General features: G+C 41.6%; 1 protein-coding gene across 1 annotated transcript in view; it reads right to left on the bottom strand.

Annotated features, from left to right (window-relative positions):
- Nucleotides 1–15,017, bottom strand: part of ANKRD31 (ankyrin repeat domain 31) — a 93,538-nt gene extending 78,521 nt beyond the window's left edge. The window contains exons 1-3 of the mRNA XM_055126517.1: nucleotides 14,914–15,017; nucleotides 7,400–7,473; nucleotides 649–755 (exon numbers count right to left, since the gene is read on the bottom strand). Of these exons, the coding sequence (XP_054982492.1) occupies nucleotides 649–755; nucleotides 7,400–7,473; nucleotides 14,914–15,017 (285 nt within the window). The remainder of the gene's footprint in view (nucleotides 1–648; nucleotides 756–7,399; nucleotides 7,474–14,913) is intronic.
- Nucleotides 15,018–16,005: the final 988 nt, after the last annotated feature.

The raw sequence follows: 16,005 nt of genomic DNA on the forward strand, positions 1-16,005 counted from the left end.
AGTTATTGTTAATAGTTACTAATAATATAACAGTTACTAATATAATAGTTATTATTACTATTAATAATATTGCTATTATTAATGTGGGTATATAAAAATGTTTGAGTCTCTGCTTTTGGTTTTTGGGGTTTTTTTTTGGGTACATAACCAGATACTGAACTTCTGTATTATTTGGTAATTATATGATTAATTTTTTTAAGAATCACCTTATAATTTTCTACAGTGCTTGTACTGTTCTACATTACAACTAGAACTGAACAAGAATTTGTTTCTCCACATCTTCACCAACACTTGGTATTTTGCTCTTAACAGCCATCTTAACAAATATTAAATGTTATTTCATTTGGGTTTTTGATTTGCACTTTCTTAATTATTAGTGATATTCTGTATCTTTTCATGTGCTTATTTGGCTATACCTTCTTTGGTGAAACTTCTTTCCTTTGGCATTTTTAAATCAGGTTGTTTGTTCTTACTTAAAAAAACTATATAAAAACAACTGGCTTTCACAAAGTATAGCTAAGAAAGAGGGAAATAGATAAGAAATAAAAGCTTCAGCAAAATATTCAAGGAAAAGACTTATCATTAGTAATTTACCAATCTAAGGTATATCATTTCTAATTTTTAATTTGTATTTAATCAACTGTATACCTGTAAAATTTTATCCTCATTATGGAGAGGCAACTTATTTGCACTGAGTTGTTTTTGTGGATCCTCTCTGAGTTTGAATGCAAGCTGAATCTCAGGAGAAGTTGTGCCTAGAGTGAAATACAATGATAAATCATATATAACCACCTTACCACTCTGCTTTGAAAATGACCCACAGAATTTCCTGCACACTGCAAAACATCATTAAAAACAACCTTGCTAGGGGTTGGGAGAGATAATACAGGAATATTTAGGACATGACTTGGGTATGGCCAATCCCAATCTGATCCCTGGTACCACATAGTCTGCCAAGTACTACCAAGTGCAGCCTTGGAGGCTCCTCTTGGGTGGTCTGGGTAACCCCTGGCATCACAGGACCTAAACAGCACCACAGCCTTAGGCCTTTTCTTAGAACTGTTTGCCCAGATGACCACAAATCACCAAGAAGGCTCTGAAATCCTGAGCACAGATTAGGAGGTGGCAAAAAATTTTTTAAATATTAAATTCTACTTGTTAAAAATGTGTGAGCCCAATAGCCAAAAGTTCAACTCCTACTGAGCACATTTGGAGTACCACAGCAACCACTTTCAAACATTAAAACTGCAGTGCATGTTAAGTTCCGCAACTGAATGAGTGCAATCCCTGGCAAGCGTGTATGCAAACACCACAACTGATGTCAGACATTCCCGGTCAGTCAAGTATGCAAGCACCACACTCCTGGACATGGCAGAAACAATGAAATTAAGGAAAGGGGGTAAGATCACCTAGGTAAACAATCACTTCCTACTTACCACCTTCACAGTCTAGGCTTTTAAGTTGCTGGCTAAAGAAGGAGAAGGAGATACTACACTAAAGAAAATAAAATTGGCATTCCTGTGTTCTAAGATGAATTAGTGAGACCATGCACAGAAAACTACACATAAATTCTACTAGGAATACCTTTACTTCTTATTGTTTTCGCTTGCTTCCTGGTTTTGAGGTCACAGCCAGCGGTGTTCAGCGGTTTCCAGCACTGTGCTCAGGAGATTGCTCCTGGTGGAGCTGGGGACACCCTGCAGTGCCGGAGATCAAACCCAAGCCTCCTGCATACATGCACTCAGCCCACTGAGGTCTCTTCAGCCTGGACTTTTTAAAAATTTCATTCTAGGCCATTTTACAAACACCCATGGTATCAATATATAATACAAGAAAAGTCAGCTTCTCTTTTTAAGTTGGTACATTGAACCCATTATTTTATTTTTTTAAATTTTCATAAAGTTGTTGACAATAATGAATTACATTCAATTATTTCGACACCAGTCTCACCACCATCACACCTTCCCACCACCATTATTTTGAATTTCCACCACCACTCAAACCTGCCAGACAGGCAGATGCTAGATAATTTATTTGTATTGCCTGCTATGAGTAACATAGGATGCCCCACAGCTGCGAGAGTAGCAGCGCGCTCCTAGAAATCTGAAATTTTAGATAATTAGAGACTGGCGAAATCTCTGCAGTGAGCTTCTCGGTTCCCAGATTCTTTTGTGCGTCTCTGGATCATGACCGTTAATGAGCTTAAATAGTCACTATAGGCAGCTCATGGGCGTGACATCCAGGATTCCATAGGAGCAGGGAGATGGGAAGGAGCAGCCCATGCCCTATCCCATGAGGCCTAAAGTTTGCTGTTACTAATCCCAAGTACCTGGGCTTTTCATTGGAACCCGTTATTTTAACTTCCTAGCTCCTAAAAATAAAATCCAAACAAATTACAATTTTTTTAAATCTGGTCTTTAAACTTCAGCATTGGGAAGAAAGGGAATATCCACTACAGACCAGAAAATGGTTAAAGATTAAAGAAAAACCCAAAAATAAATAAATAAATAAAACTTAAAAATAAGCATAAAGGGAAACCAAACACTGTTGAACAACTTTTTAGTCAGCAGAGAAAAAGAGGAACATGGGACTGGAGCAATAGCACAGTGGGTAGGGCATTTGCCTTGCACACAGCCGACCCAAGTTCGATTCCAGCATCCCATATGGTCCCCTGAGCACCGCCAGGAGTAATTGCTGAGGGCAGAGCCAGGAGTAACCCCTATGCATTGTCAGGTGTGACCCAAAAAGAAAAAAAAAAGGAACTTCCATCAGAATCCTAGAAACCTACCCCAGCTCAGAGCAAATCCTACCAAACACAGAAGACAATAAACCTGCAGTATGTGTAGCGAATGTCACATACCTCACTAAGCTTGCCACTTACATCAATAATACTTAGGAAGAATATAGCCAACTATTCTGTATAGCAGGACAATTCCCACACCAGATATTAAAATGTACTAAAAGCTAAAGTTAATAAGATAATATAATGATGAAAATGTAGTCAAATACTAATGGCATGAAAAACTGTGTGAAAAGATACGTATCTTGGGATTTAATATATGACAATAACGGTATTTTATACAGTGAAAACAATATGAGTCATTCAATAATACCGAGATCACTGGCTAACTAAATAGCTCTACCTTCTCATACGCAAAAAATATTTTAAAGATTGATATGTTAAAGTTACATAAGCATAAAATGGGAAAACAAAATATTTTATGTCTTAAGATAGGCAAAATATATCTAAACTAAAGAGAAGACCCTCTAAACACGAGCAAATTTTCCTATATTAAACTTAAAATTTCTATGGTAGCCAGAGTGATAGAACATTGGGTAGGACACTTGCCTAGCATGGGCTGACCCATCATTGATCCCTGGCATCCCATATGGTCCCTTAAGTACCACCAGGAATAATTTGAGTGCAGAGCCAGGAGTAAAACCTGAGCATTTCTAGGTGTAGCCCCAAAAGCAAAACAAACAAAAAACCTTAAGATTTCTGATTATGATACTACAAAATGTATCATACATATTATTTTTAAATACAACGTGAAAGAACAACAAAAAAACCAACCACAGTTTACAGAAAGGTCTCAGCCATTCAAGAGCTTGTCTGGCCTGAGAGACATACTTTATTCACATATTTTGTTTGGGGGCCACACCCAGTGGTCCACAGGAATTACTCCCAGCTTTGTGCTCTGGGGTTGAATTCTGGTGTTTTATGCAAATGGCTGAGAGACAGGAAAAGTTCTTACTTCTTTCCATCAGGAAATAGCTTGACCGTGAAGCCCAGAGGCAGTCTCTGAGGAAGAGCGAAGGCAGGAAGACTAGATAGGCATGGTCACAGAGCAGAGGGGCAGGGTCAAGTTCTTTGGGGCTGTTCCCTTCCCAATCCCACATAGAATACAGCAAGGATGCATTGATTGAGTGTCCTCACCAGGGACCAAAAAAAAAAAAAAATGAGAATTCCATCACTAAGGCCACAGCGCCACCTGCAGAAAATCAAAATAAGTCACCAGCAGAAAATCAAAAGTCAACTCAAATGCAGAAATAGGAAAATTCTACTAGCAACTGTAACAATAAGATGGACATCACCAAAAAAAAAAAAAAAAGACAAGTCTCTACAAGTCAAGTGCATAAACAAAACTAATCAATATATATCCAAGTAGGAAATTTCAAATATGAAAACAATGGACACAGCTCAAGGGATACACTTACAGCAATACAGGATACACCACACCTCTAAAGCACTAGATAGCCCACCTAGAAAAAAATTAACAAAAAAATGAATGGCATTAAGTAATCAAAGAGATGGAATTAGGAGATACAGATACTTGGATTCCAAAAGATATGAATACACATTATATTCCAATGCACATTCTGAAGAACTGATCATGTGTTGATACTTTAAAGAAGTCTTACTAAGTGTGTGAAGACTGAAGCATCTTTTCAAATCACAATGATTTGCAGAAATCAACAACCAAAAGAAAACAGAAAAATATCAAACATGTAGAGACAAAGCATATATTTCTGAATAACTTTGGGTCACCTAAGAACTCACAGGAGAAATAAAACCTTGAGAAGACCAAAAACAAAGAAATGAACCATTAGACACTATGAAATTCAGCAAAAGTCTGCATTGAGGGAAATTCCTTGCTATGCAGGCCCATATTAATAAATAATAGTATCAGTAAACTATGTAACTTTATATCTGCAGAGAGTAGAAAAGGAGAAACAAAGTCAGCAGAAGGAAGGATAAAATGCTATAGTAATTAATGGTATGTTACTGTAGGTTTAAAAAGGAACACATATTAAAAACAGGAATAGAGTAAAGTGTCCAGAAACTATATATACAAGGATATCTCATTGATTTGCTCGAGTGGGTTCCAGTAACGTCTCCATTTGTCCTAGCCCTGAGATTTAAGCAGCCTCTCTTTACTCGTCCTTCCCAATGGTGCCATGCACCCGTGATAAAATAAATAAAAAGAAAGAAACCTGGGCCGGAGCGATAGCACATTGGGTAGGGCATTTGTCTTGCATGCAACTGACCTGGGTTTGATCTCAAATGGTCCCCCGAGCACCGCCAGGAGTAATTCCTGAGTGCAAGCCAGGAGTAACCCCCGAGCATCGTCGGGTGTGAACCAAAAAGCTAAAAAAAAAAAAAGGAGAAAGAAAGAGACCCTCCACACAACAAATGATGGGGTGAGGGTGAAACAAGAAAGCTACGTGCAAAAAAAAAAAAATTGCTTGATCAGTATTTAACAGCATACTCAACATTTTACTCAAAATGGATTAAATTTTTTTTTTGCTTTTTTTTGGGGGGGGGTCACACCTGATATGCACAGGGCTTACTTCTAGCTCTGCACTCAGGAATTACCCCTGGCGGTGCTTAGGGGACCATATGGGATACTGGGAATCGAACCCGGGTCGGCCGCGTGCAAGGCAAACGCCCTACCCGCTGTGCTATCACTCCAGCCCCATGGATTAAATATTCAAGTTTGACCCCAAATCATAAAATACATAGATGAAATCATAGGTGTTACACTCCAGGATCTCAATATCAGAGATGTATCTGGATACCCAACCCCAATGGCAAGGGGGGAAAAGCAAAAATAAGATGGTAGATTAAAAATATTTTACTCAGCAAAGACATTATCACAAGAACCAAGACAATATAGTAATTGGGAGATAGTATTTGCACATCATACATTTGACAAGAGCTGATATTCAAATATATATATAAAGACCTCAGAATTCAACAACAAAAAAGTTAGCAACCCAATAGAAATAACAGACAGAAGTCTAGAACAGTCACTTTTCTAAAGAAGACATACAGATGGCAAACAGACTCACTGAAAAATATCTATATCACCTGTTATTAAGAAACCATAACTCAAAACTATGAAGAAATCAGTTCCACCAGTGAGAATGACCTACATAAAAACAAACCAACAAAATCCAAAATCTCGGGAAGCAGGGCCCAAGAGGAACAGAGCAAGTAGTTTACAGCACTGTTTTAAGCCTTTTTTCAACCTTTTCCCACCAAGCCTTGGCCCCTTTGACCTTCATTACTTCTTGTGGTGCCAACTCCCTGTCCTACTGAGAGAGTCCTTAGTCTCTTGTCATGTTCTCTCATTTACACAATGAAAGGAATGGTGACAGTTACACATATAAAAGGATGAAGCTAAGCCCCCCAAATTCCAAAATAATGACACCAATAAAAATTCTATTTTTATTTAATAAAAAATAAATTAAAAAAATTAAAGACACAGATAATTAGGAAATAGGGTATTACCTGCAAAATATATGTATAAACAACTGTTTTACTACTTTAATAATAAACTACTCCTATAAGTCAATAATGAACTGAGATTAGCACACAATGTAATTCACAAAAGGCATTCTAAAAAAATCAACATTAAAATATGTGTAGCCTTGTTACTATTCAAAAACACAAATTAGGGGCTGGAGTGATAGCACAGCAGGTAGGCATTTGCCTTGTACTCGGCTGACCTGGGATCGATTCCCAGCATCCCACATGGTCCCTTGAGCACCGCCAGGAGTAACATTTCTATAATGTATTCTATAAATATTTCCAGATATCCTCCAAAATATAAAGTAGCTTACATAAAGAAATTCTTAAAATAAATAACCTGTCTCTTTCTCTCTCTCTCTCTCTCTCTCTGGTATTTTTGTTTTGGCTTGGGGGTGGAGGAGTGGCACACTCAGTGGTGCTCTGGGCTTACGTGTGGCTGTGTTCAGGGATCACTCCTGGTGGTGCTCAGGGGACTGTATATAGTGCTGAGGATTGAAACTGAGTTACCACATGCAAGCCAAGGCGCTACACACAGATATTTTTACCCTAATTTTAATCTGAAAAAATCAGATTGGCTGTTAATAAAGAACGATTTGTTTTCACAAGCACGCAGATCCTAATTGGAGAACTGAGAGATGGAAGGGTTCGAGAACAGTACAGATACCACATCCATATCTCTCTAGTCCTTTCTAGAAATTGTAAACATCTTCCAGAAATTAAAATCAGGCCTGAGAGATAATGCAAAGGCTTAGTGCAAAAGTTTCAGGTTCCAACTCTGGCACTGCATTGTCCTTAGAGCATCAAAAGAGTAAACCCCCCAAGCACAAAACCAGGAGTATCTCCCACACAAGGTCTGGTATGATCCCCCCAAAAATAAATAAAACATAAAAAGTATAAGTTACAATTGCTCTTACGATCCTTATAGTAACAGACCATAACATTAACAAATCTGAGAATTTATTACAGATTTCTACTATAAACAAACTATAAATTAAATAACAGTAAAAAGGAGAAAAGCAGAAATTAATAAAATAATAATCAGGAAATTAAAGGGACAACTTAGTGAAAAGAATAATTTCTCACCTTTCCATGTTGTACTTATTCCAGGATGGAACTTGTACACAGATCTAAGAGATGTGTCTTGATCAAAGAGCAACCTTTCAAATACCAAAATATACAGATTGTTATGTTTTCTAAACAAAAACATTATAATCCCTTATCATACCCAAATTTATTAAAATTCTTAGTTATATCACTATTAATATTAATTTTAAAAATCATTTCAGACTAGAGCAATAGTACAGCAGGTAGGGCACTTGCCTCACACATAGCCAACCCGGGTTTGACTCCTGGCACTACATATGGTCCCCTGATCCTGCCAGAAGTGATCCTGAGCACTGAGCCAGGAGTAAACCCTAAGTACAGATGGTATGGTCCTAAAAGAGAACAAATTAAAAAAATGATTATAGAAAGGTACCTTTCACTTAAAAACTTAGTGAAAATGAAAAAATCCAAAACCAATAAAAAAGGGGAGGCCTGGAGCATGCTTGCCTTGCATGTGGCCAACCTTGATTCAATCCCAGGCACCCCATATGGTTCCCCAGAGCACCATTAGGAGTGATCCCTGAGCACAGAGCTAGAAGCACAGAGCCAGAGGTAAGCCCTGAGAACCACTGGGTTTGAGAAAGAAAAAAAAAGAAGAAAAGAAGGGAGGGAGGGAGGGAGGGAGGGGGGGAGGGAGGGAGGGAGGAAAGAGAAAGAAGGAGGGAAAGAAAAAAAAGAGGGAAAGAAAAGAGAAAGATAGAAAGAGAGAAAAAGAAAATTAAAGACATTTGTATGGCCAAATTAATTTTTACAAATGTTCTGTTATTTTGGCCATTTAGAAATTAGGCAAAATATAAAGTGTTTGATCAGAGAGGAAATATGCAGATAATGTAAAGGAACAGTAGTGGTTGGCCTTTCCCTTCACATTTTTTCTAAAACCACAGAAAATAAGATTAGAACTTTAGGGTTAAATGTATTTCCATATTTTATAGTATACAATGACAGTTCTTTAATTAGGGGTTTCAATATTTTAGAAAAAGACATGATTCTCAAACTGAGGGGGCTTCAAATATAGCAAGGGATAAAAACCTACAAAATGGCAGGGGAGCATTATGGGCTGACTACATAAACTTAGTAGACTCTATTTTGTTCAGAAAAATCTTAACACAGAATTCAAAAATGAGAAAAGGAGATGAACGGATTTTTCTCCAGAGGTTATATAAATGGCCAGTAAGCATTAGGGTCTGGAGATGAAGAACAGGGAGAAGGCATTTTGCTTTGAACACAACCAACCTGGTTTTGATTTCCAGCAACCCATATGGTCCCCCCAGCCTGCCAGGAATGATCCCTGAGCGCAGGGATTTGTACATCATATGTTTAATAATATGTTGGTATCCAAACCCTGTTACAAAGAACTCACACAACTTCACAATGATCTTATCATTTTCTTTTCTCTTTTTATTTTCTACTACTTTTTGGCACACTCTCAGAACTGTATTGCTACCAAATGTGACACCTAAAATCCAAAAGAAAGTCCATGTCTCTAGCTACAAGAGTTGTTCTCTGAGAAATATGGAGGGAAAGTCTTTTACTTCCTTCTCTCTCAACTATTTTGTCCTAAAGGTACCTCTATGTCATAGGTGAGTGCCCTAGAGCAAAAAGACTCAAACACTCTGAGAGAAACCCTTCTGATCATAAGAACTGGTAGGTAGCAATAGGGATGGGGGGAGGGTGTGTAAGGGTCCTGGAGGAAAAAGAGTTAAGAGAAAGGGAACCACTTCACCTGCTGTCTAATTCTATACAAATCTGAGTCTCATCCCTGAGTTTCCCACTTACAGAGCTCAAGGAAGTTTAACATATGCTTATAGATCTGATCAGTAATATTAACCACTGCCTACGTTCTAAATTTACCTGAGTAGTATGAAAGTCAGACACAGACAGTACAGTAAGGGCTCCGAACATTGGGATTAAAGTTATCACAACCCGACCGCCGAGATGTGATCCCGGGGGCCGCACGCGTGTGCGGCCTCTCCACAGCTGCACAAGCGTGAATCCAGACCCAGCAAAACCTCTTTCGGCATGGGCAACTCCTCGCAGAATGTCTCCAGCCTGAGAACTAAGCCTCGGCCCCGTGCCCGCCCAGGAGGGGAAAGGTATTTCTCTCTCTCTCGCCTCTTTCTCTCCGGGGATGAAGGGCGCGGTGTCCGCCATATTAAGACGACCACAGATTGGGTTTTCAAGCCTGCAATTATCTAATATCTGGAAGAAATCTCCCTGGACTTCTTGTTAAAGTACAGAAATTCAAAACCGCGCAGCCGCTACCGCGTGACCTTATTTGTCTTCACAGTAGGTCTGAATCTAGTGGGGTACTCCTAACAACAATAGTGAGGTTGGTGTTGAAATACTGAATGTAACCAAAGTAAACAGAATGTAAAATGAAACTTATCAGTTACAAGGTAGGGGGTGGGGGGGGCGGGATGGGAGGTGTACTGTGTGGGGTTTTTTTTGGTGGTGGTATATGGGCACTGGTGAAGGGATGGTTGTTTCAGCATTGTATAACTGAGACCTAAGCCTGAAAGCATTGTAATCTTCCACACGGTGATTTAATAAAATAAAATTTTATTTAAAAAAAATAAATAAAAAGAATAAATAAAGTTATCACAACCCACTGAAGGAAAAGAAAAGAATGGGTAGTCATACCCATGACAATGGTCAAAGAGACACCTCATTGGTGGTATAGCTCTTACATCAGTCAGGGGCAAAACAGATGGTCCTTTGTTCACCCTACTTTGGGGGCCTAAGCTACTTCATGCTTGGGGCACATTAAAGGAAATAAAGAAGAATCACTTTTTTCTTTTTCTAAACTGGTTAAAATAAAAATTGTGTCACTATTAAAAAGAAATGAAAAGAAATGTGCAGCCAGAGATCTATTTAGATTGGCTGTCAAAACAAACAAAAATCAAAAACCATCTGGATTTTAATAGGATTAAAAAATCTAAAACATTATTTATGAAATATACAATATATAGCCCACAATTTCTCAACATGATAAAAATAACTGTTGAGAGAAAAAAAACTGACAGATGCCAACTACCTTACATGACCCAAGTGTTGTAATTGTAAGACAAAGTTTTAAAACGGTTATTGCAGTCACTTGCGTGAGAAAGATTAACAAATAGTTTAATCAAGTGGATTTAAAGACTGCCTTTCACAGCAGGGAAATAAAGGTAATTAGATGGAAATTTTAGAAAATAGTAATCTCTCAAATTTAAAACTCCCCAGATAGGATCAATAAAAAACAAAAATGGCAATGCAAAAAAAAATGAAGAAAAAAGAAATTTTAAAATATGAAGAGATAAGATTTAAAAAAGTGAAAAATTAAGTTAGGGCCTCATGGAATAAAAGACAGAATATGTACATCATCACTCCAGCCCATAGTGCTCTGCAGAGAGTACCCCGCTCTGACACTATCAACTGTAACTTGGAAGCCTGTGAGACATGCAGAATCTCAGATCCCGCACCACAACTCCAGAAATTAAACACATTTTATAGAGATTTTGGAATGATTTGTAAGTGCTTTAAAATTTGAAAGGGACTATACCATGACATGACCAAGTAAATCAATTATTTGATTCATTTGACTAATTCCTAACTCATCTCCAAGCCTTTATTCAAAGTCAACCTCCTAATACCCAAAATACATAAAGAACTCACTCTTACCAACCAAAAATGCCGGCAGCCCAATCCAAAAAAGGATAGAAGACCTGAACAGATACAGATGGTCATTGATAGACACAGAAAAAAAATTATCACCATTTATTGTCTGGGAAATGCACATCAAAATCACAAATATATCACAAATATATGCAGGGTGAGAATAGCCTATAAACATATTGCAAACAAAGACTGGCACTGATGTGGAGAAACAGAAATTGATGTACTGTAGGTGTGTGTGTAAATTGCTAAAGGCTCTTTGGAAAACAGAATAGAGGGTCCTTAAAAAAAAAATGTGACCAAAACAACCCCAGTGCCTGAGAACAGAAGACTGGATAAAGAAACAATGGTACATCTACACAATGGAATACTAGACAGCTGTTAGGAAAAATGAAGTCATGAAATCTGCCTATAAGTAGATCAGAATGGAAAGTATCATGCAGAGTGAAATGAGTCAGAAGGAGAGGGACAGATATAGAATGACTGCATTCATTTGTGGGGTATAAAAAAATAGTATGACACTAATCATCCAAGGCCAGGGAAAACAGGGGCTAGGACTGGCCAATGGTTGGAAATTACAAGTGTGCTGGGGCGGGGTGGGGGGGTGAGAATAGTTTAGAAGAGGGTCCAGTATGACAACAATAGTTGGAAATGATCACTCTAGACAAGAACAGAGTGTTGAAAGTAAAGGGATGTCTATGATAACCTTTCAGTAACTGTATTGCAAACAGCAATGTTCAAAAGGAAAGAGAGAGAGAGAGACAGAGACAGAGACAGAGAAAGACACACAGAGAGAGAGGTATGCCTGCCATGTTAGGGTGAAGAGGTGGGGGTCTGGGAGGGAAATGGGATATTGGTGCTGGGAAATATACACTGATGGAGGGATAGATGTTGGAGCGTTGTATGACTGAAACCCAATCATGAACAGCGTTGTAATACTCTCTCATGGTGATTCAATACAAAATATTTTTTTTAAATATAGCAAGTTGCAGCTCAGTGGTTGATTACTTGCCTTGCTTGTATAAGGTCCTGAGTTCTATTTCGGCAACAGTAACAACAACAAAAAGGAAATGTCCTATGACCCAGATTACCACTTTAAGGTATTTATCCAAAGGATAGAAATGCAAATAAATACCAATTCATAAAAACATTTAAACATCTATTTCCAAGTAATATTTCTATAACAGCCAAAACATTGGCTCAATCTAAATTCCTTCCATAGCTACTATATAAAGAGGAGTGAAATACATTCAATGGAATATTACTCTGCTGTTAAAAAGACATGACCTTATACCTTCAGGACAAAATAGGTGAACTGGAGAAGATGAAGCTAAACTGAATAAAAAAGTAAAAGAGAATACTAGGTGGTTTCACTCATAAGAGGAAAATGAAAATAAAGCAAATGAATTGACAATAACTAATAAAATTGACACCTAGGTTCAATGAAACTTACTCCAGAGAAGGGATGAAGAGGCTGGGCGAAGGTAGAGTGATGTTTTGACAGCAGTGACATCAGTGAAGCTTTGGTGATGGGTGCTATGAATATTACAGACAGAGATGTGACACTACACTGTTAGAATGCTATATAGTAGCACTGTAGTCCCATTGTTCATGGATTTGCTCAAGCGGACACCAGTAAGGTCTCCATTGTGAGACTTATTGTTACTGTTTTTGGCATATCAAATATGCCACAGGGAGCTCGCCAGGCTCTGCCGTGCGGGCGGGATACTCTCGGTAGCTTGCCAGGTTCTCCGAGAGGGACGGAGGAATCGAACCTGGGTGCTACATAGTATTGTTAACAAATGATAAAATCAACTAAAAGTTAATTCTACAAAAATATTAACGTCAGCTCTAGCAAACTCTAAAGACTACCAAGGCTGGGGTCCCCTGGATTCCCAGTTCTAGGCATACTTCCACCCCCTAGACAGTCCACACTTTATTAAAAGCATCTGTGACTTTTCTACTTGTTCATAAACAGTGTCCTTACTTTATCTCTTTTGCCTGAATCTAGTAAGATAGAGGTAACTAGAGAAGTTCAAGATTTGTTGGGGGGGGAACATATTTATTTCTTGGGTTTTAAAGATATACTAAGGCAGTGCTTGACTTACTCCTGGCTCTGAACTCAGGGATCACTCTTGGCCACGCTAGGGACCCATATGGGCTGCCAGGGATTAGGCTCAGGTCAGCTGTGTGCAGGAGATGCTCGTTGGGTTTTGATTTTCTTTGTTTTTGTTTGGTTGTCACACCCCGTGGTGCTCAGGGCTTAATCCTGACTCTGCACTCGGAGATCACTCCTGGCAGACAGACTTGGGGGAGCACATGGGATACCAGAGATTGAACCTAGGTCCCCTATGTGCGAGGCAAGTGACCCTGCTCTGTACTATCACTCTGACCCCACAAGAGAGGCTTCTTAATCCCTTACTATATCTCCAGCCCCTATCTGTTGCTCTTTGGGTCTACGTTCAGCAGCACCAAGGGGCTACTCCCACCCCATCCTTAGGTTCAGGGTGCCAAAACTGAGCCTCCTCACTTGCATAGGATCTATCCTCTTATCTCTCTGGTCCACCAGAAGATCTCTTTTTTGGGGGGAGATGGGGGTGGGAACACACCTGGCTCGGAAATTACTCCTGGCTCTGCACTCTGGAATCATTCCTGACAGTGCTCAGGGGGACCATATGGAATGTAGGAGATAGAACCCGGGTCTGCGGCGGCAAGACAAAGGTCAAACATCTTACCCACTGTACTAGCTCCCACCTGCAGGCCAAGAAATTTTAAAAAACTGAATAATCCTCTTTTTCAATTTTATTTTTATGACGGTAGTCTATTTAGGGCCAGAGAAATACAGCTCCGTGAGCTTGACGTGTGTTTTGTATGCAGGAGGCCCAGTCTGAGTCACCTGGAACAGAGAGTCAAGTGGCCCCTAAGCCCCAGAGGGTGTGGCCCCTCCCCCATTTTATTTTAAAAAAAATCATCCTAACTCCACTTTGGTTGTAACCAGTCTTCCCATCACATATGCCCCCACCCCCACCCTAAGCAAAACTCCCGCTACCACCTCCTAGACTGACTCTGACTTGCTTGAAACAAAGGGGGGGGGGAGGGAGAACCACCTTTGAGACTTTGTCTGTGCAGATTTACACTAAGTCCCCAGACTACCAGATATGGGGTTTTCGCGGGGTTTTTGTTGTTGGGTTTTTTTGTTTGTTTGGGGGCCACACTTGGCTGCTATGGCATCACTCCTGGCGGTCTTGGGGGACTCTATGGGATGCTGGGGATGGAACGTGGATCGGTTGCGTGCGACGCAAATGCCCTACCGCCTAACTATCTCTTAGGCTCCAAAATAATGTGCTCTGCATGTGTGTGTGTGTGTGTGTGTGTGTGTGTGTGTGTGTGTGTGTGTGTGTGTGACAGAAGAGGCCTCCTACCTATGTTCAAGGAGTCATGAAGTTTTTGGAGATGGAACCATGGTTGGGTACAGGTGCCTTAACCCCTGAGTCTCTCCAGTTCAGTGTTTCACTGCTGATCTCGTGTGTGTGTGTGTGTGTGTGTGTGTGTGTGTGTGTGTGTGTGTGTGTGTGTGCGTGTGTGTGTTTTGCTGCTGTGGTTTTGGGACCATCACGACCAGAGGCTCGGGGTTCGGGGAACCCGAGCGGCGCGGGGGCTGTAGGCCCCCAGTCAGGGAGCGGGCATGCGGCTGGGGCGAGGGCGCACGGGGCGGGACACGTGGCCGGGCGGGACGCGTGGCCTCCCTTCCGCACGGGCCACTTTCAACCCCGCAGCCAGGACGCCAGGACCACGGGGACCTGCTCGGCACGGCGGCGCCCCGGCCGCGCGCTGTTTACCTTCGCCAGGGCAGCTCCTCGTCCTCCGGGTCGCTCTCCGTCACCGACCCTTCGATCACCGTCTCGTCGCTGTCCCAGTCGGTGGCCTGGTCGCCGCCCTCCATCTTGGCCGCCGCCCCGTCGGGCCTTCTCGGCCTTCCCGAAGGAAGACACTCGTCAGCCCCGGCTTCTCGGGGCCGGGCGCGGAGAAAACCCCGCTGTTGACCACCGGGGACGGCGGGGGGGTCAAAACAGCTGGACTCCCCGCCACAGCTGGGCTCAGGCGGCCTCCGCAAGGGCTCCCCGTAGTCCTCGTCGTGGTCGCGGCTGCCTCGAGACTCGCCTCACGCTGCCAGCAGGGGGGGACCCCGGGCGCACGTGCGCCACGTGGAGCTGGCCCCGCCCCGGAAGTGACTTGGGAGTAGTTCCGCCCCCCCAAGTGGCACCAGGGGCGTGTGACACTCGCCCTGCTGCATGCCGGGTGGGGAGGGGGAAGTGGCCACCAGGAACCCTAATGTGGCTTGGGCTGCACCACTGTTGGCCACTGAGTGACACTGGCAGGAGAGAACCTGGAGCCACTTGCAAGGCCCTTTGGGCTTGTGCGACCCTCGCCTCGTACTGTCCCGCGAAACCCAGTCGTGGGGGCGCCTCCGTCCTAGCACTGTGAAGCCAGGTGTGACTGTAGGACTCCCCGCCCAGGGCAGCGTTTGGCAGCCGCACGGGAGTGCTGCCTCCTCCAGAAAGGAGGTGATCAGGCTCTCCTCGCTGCAGATAGGCAAATGAGATTCCTTGATCCCCAGATTTCAGATGGTGAGCGATTCCGCTTGATGTCTTTTCTATTTTTATTTTTCTCTCGTCTTCTCTCTGGTGACCCTAAAACACAGTTTGTGTAGGAAAGGCAGGATCAAGTGCTTCAGTTTCTGACTGATGTTGGACCTCCCAAGTGGAGCTCAGGGCTCTCAGGCCACCTGCCAGCGTCTAAGGATGTGGCGTTGCCTGTGCTCTGTAGGGAAGGGGACCACCAGGGTTGTCTCGGGGGACCACAGGGCCACACCAGTGTTATTTGGGGCATCATAAAGCGCAGGAAACAGAACTGAATCCATCATAAGGCCT

This window comes from Sorex araneus, chromosome 1, assembly GCF_027595985.1.
Source record: "Sorex araneus isolate mSorAra2 chromosome 1, mSorAra2.pri, whole genome shotgun sequence".
NCBI lineage: Eukaryota > Metazoa > Chordata > Mammalia > Eulipotyphla > Soricidae > Sorex > Sorex araneus.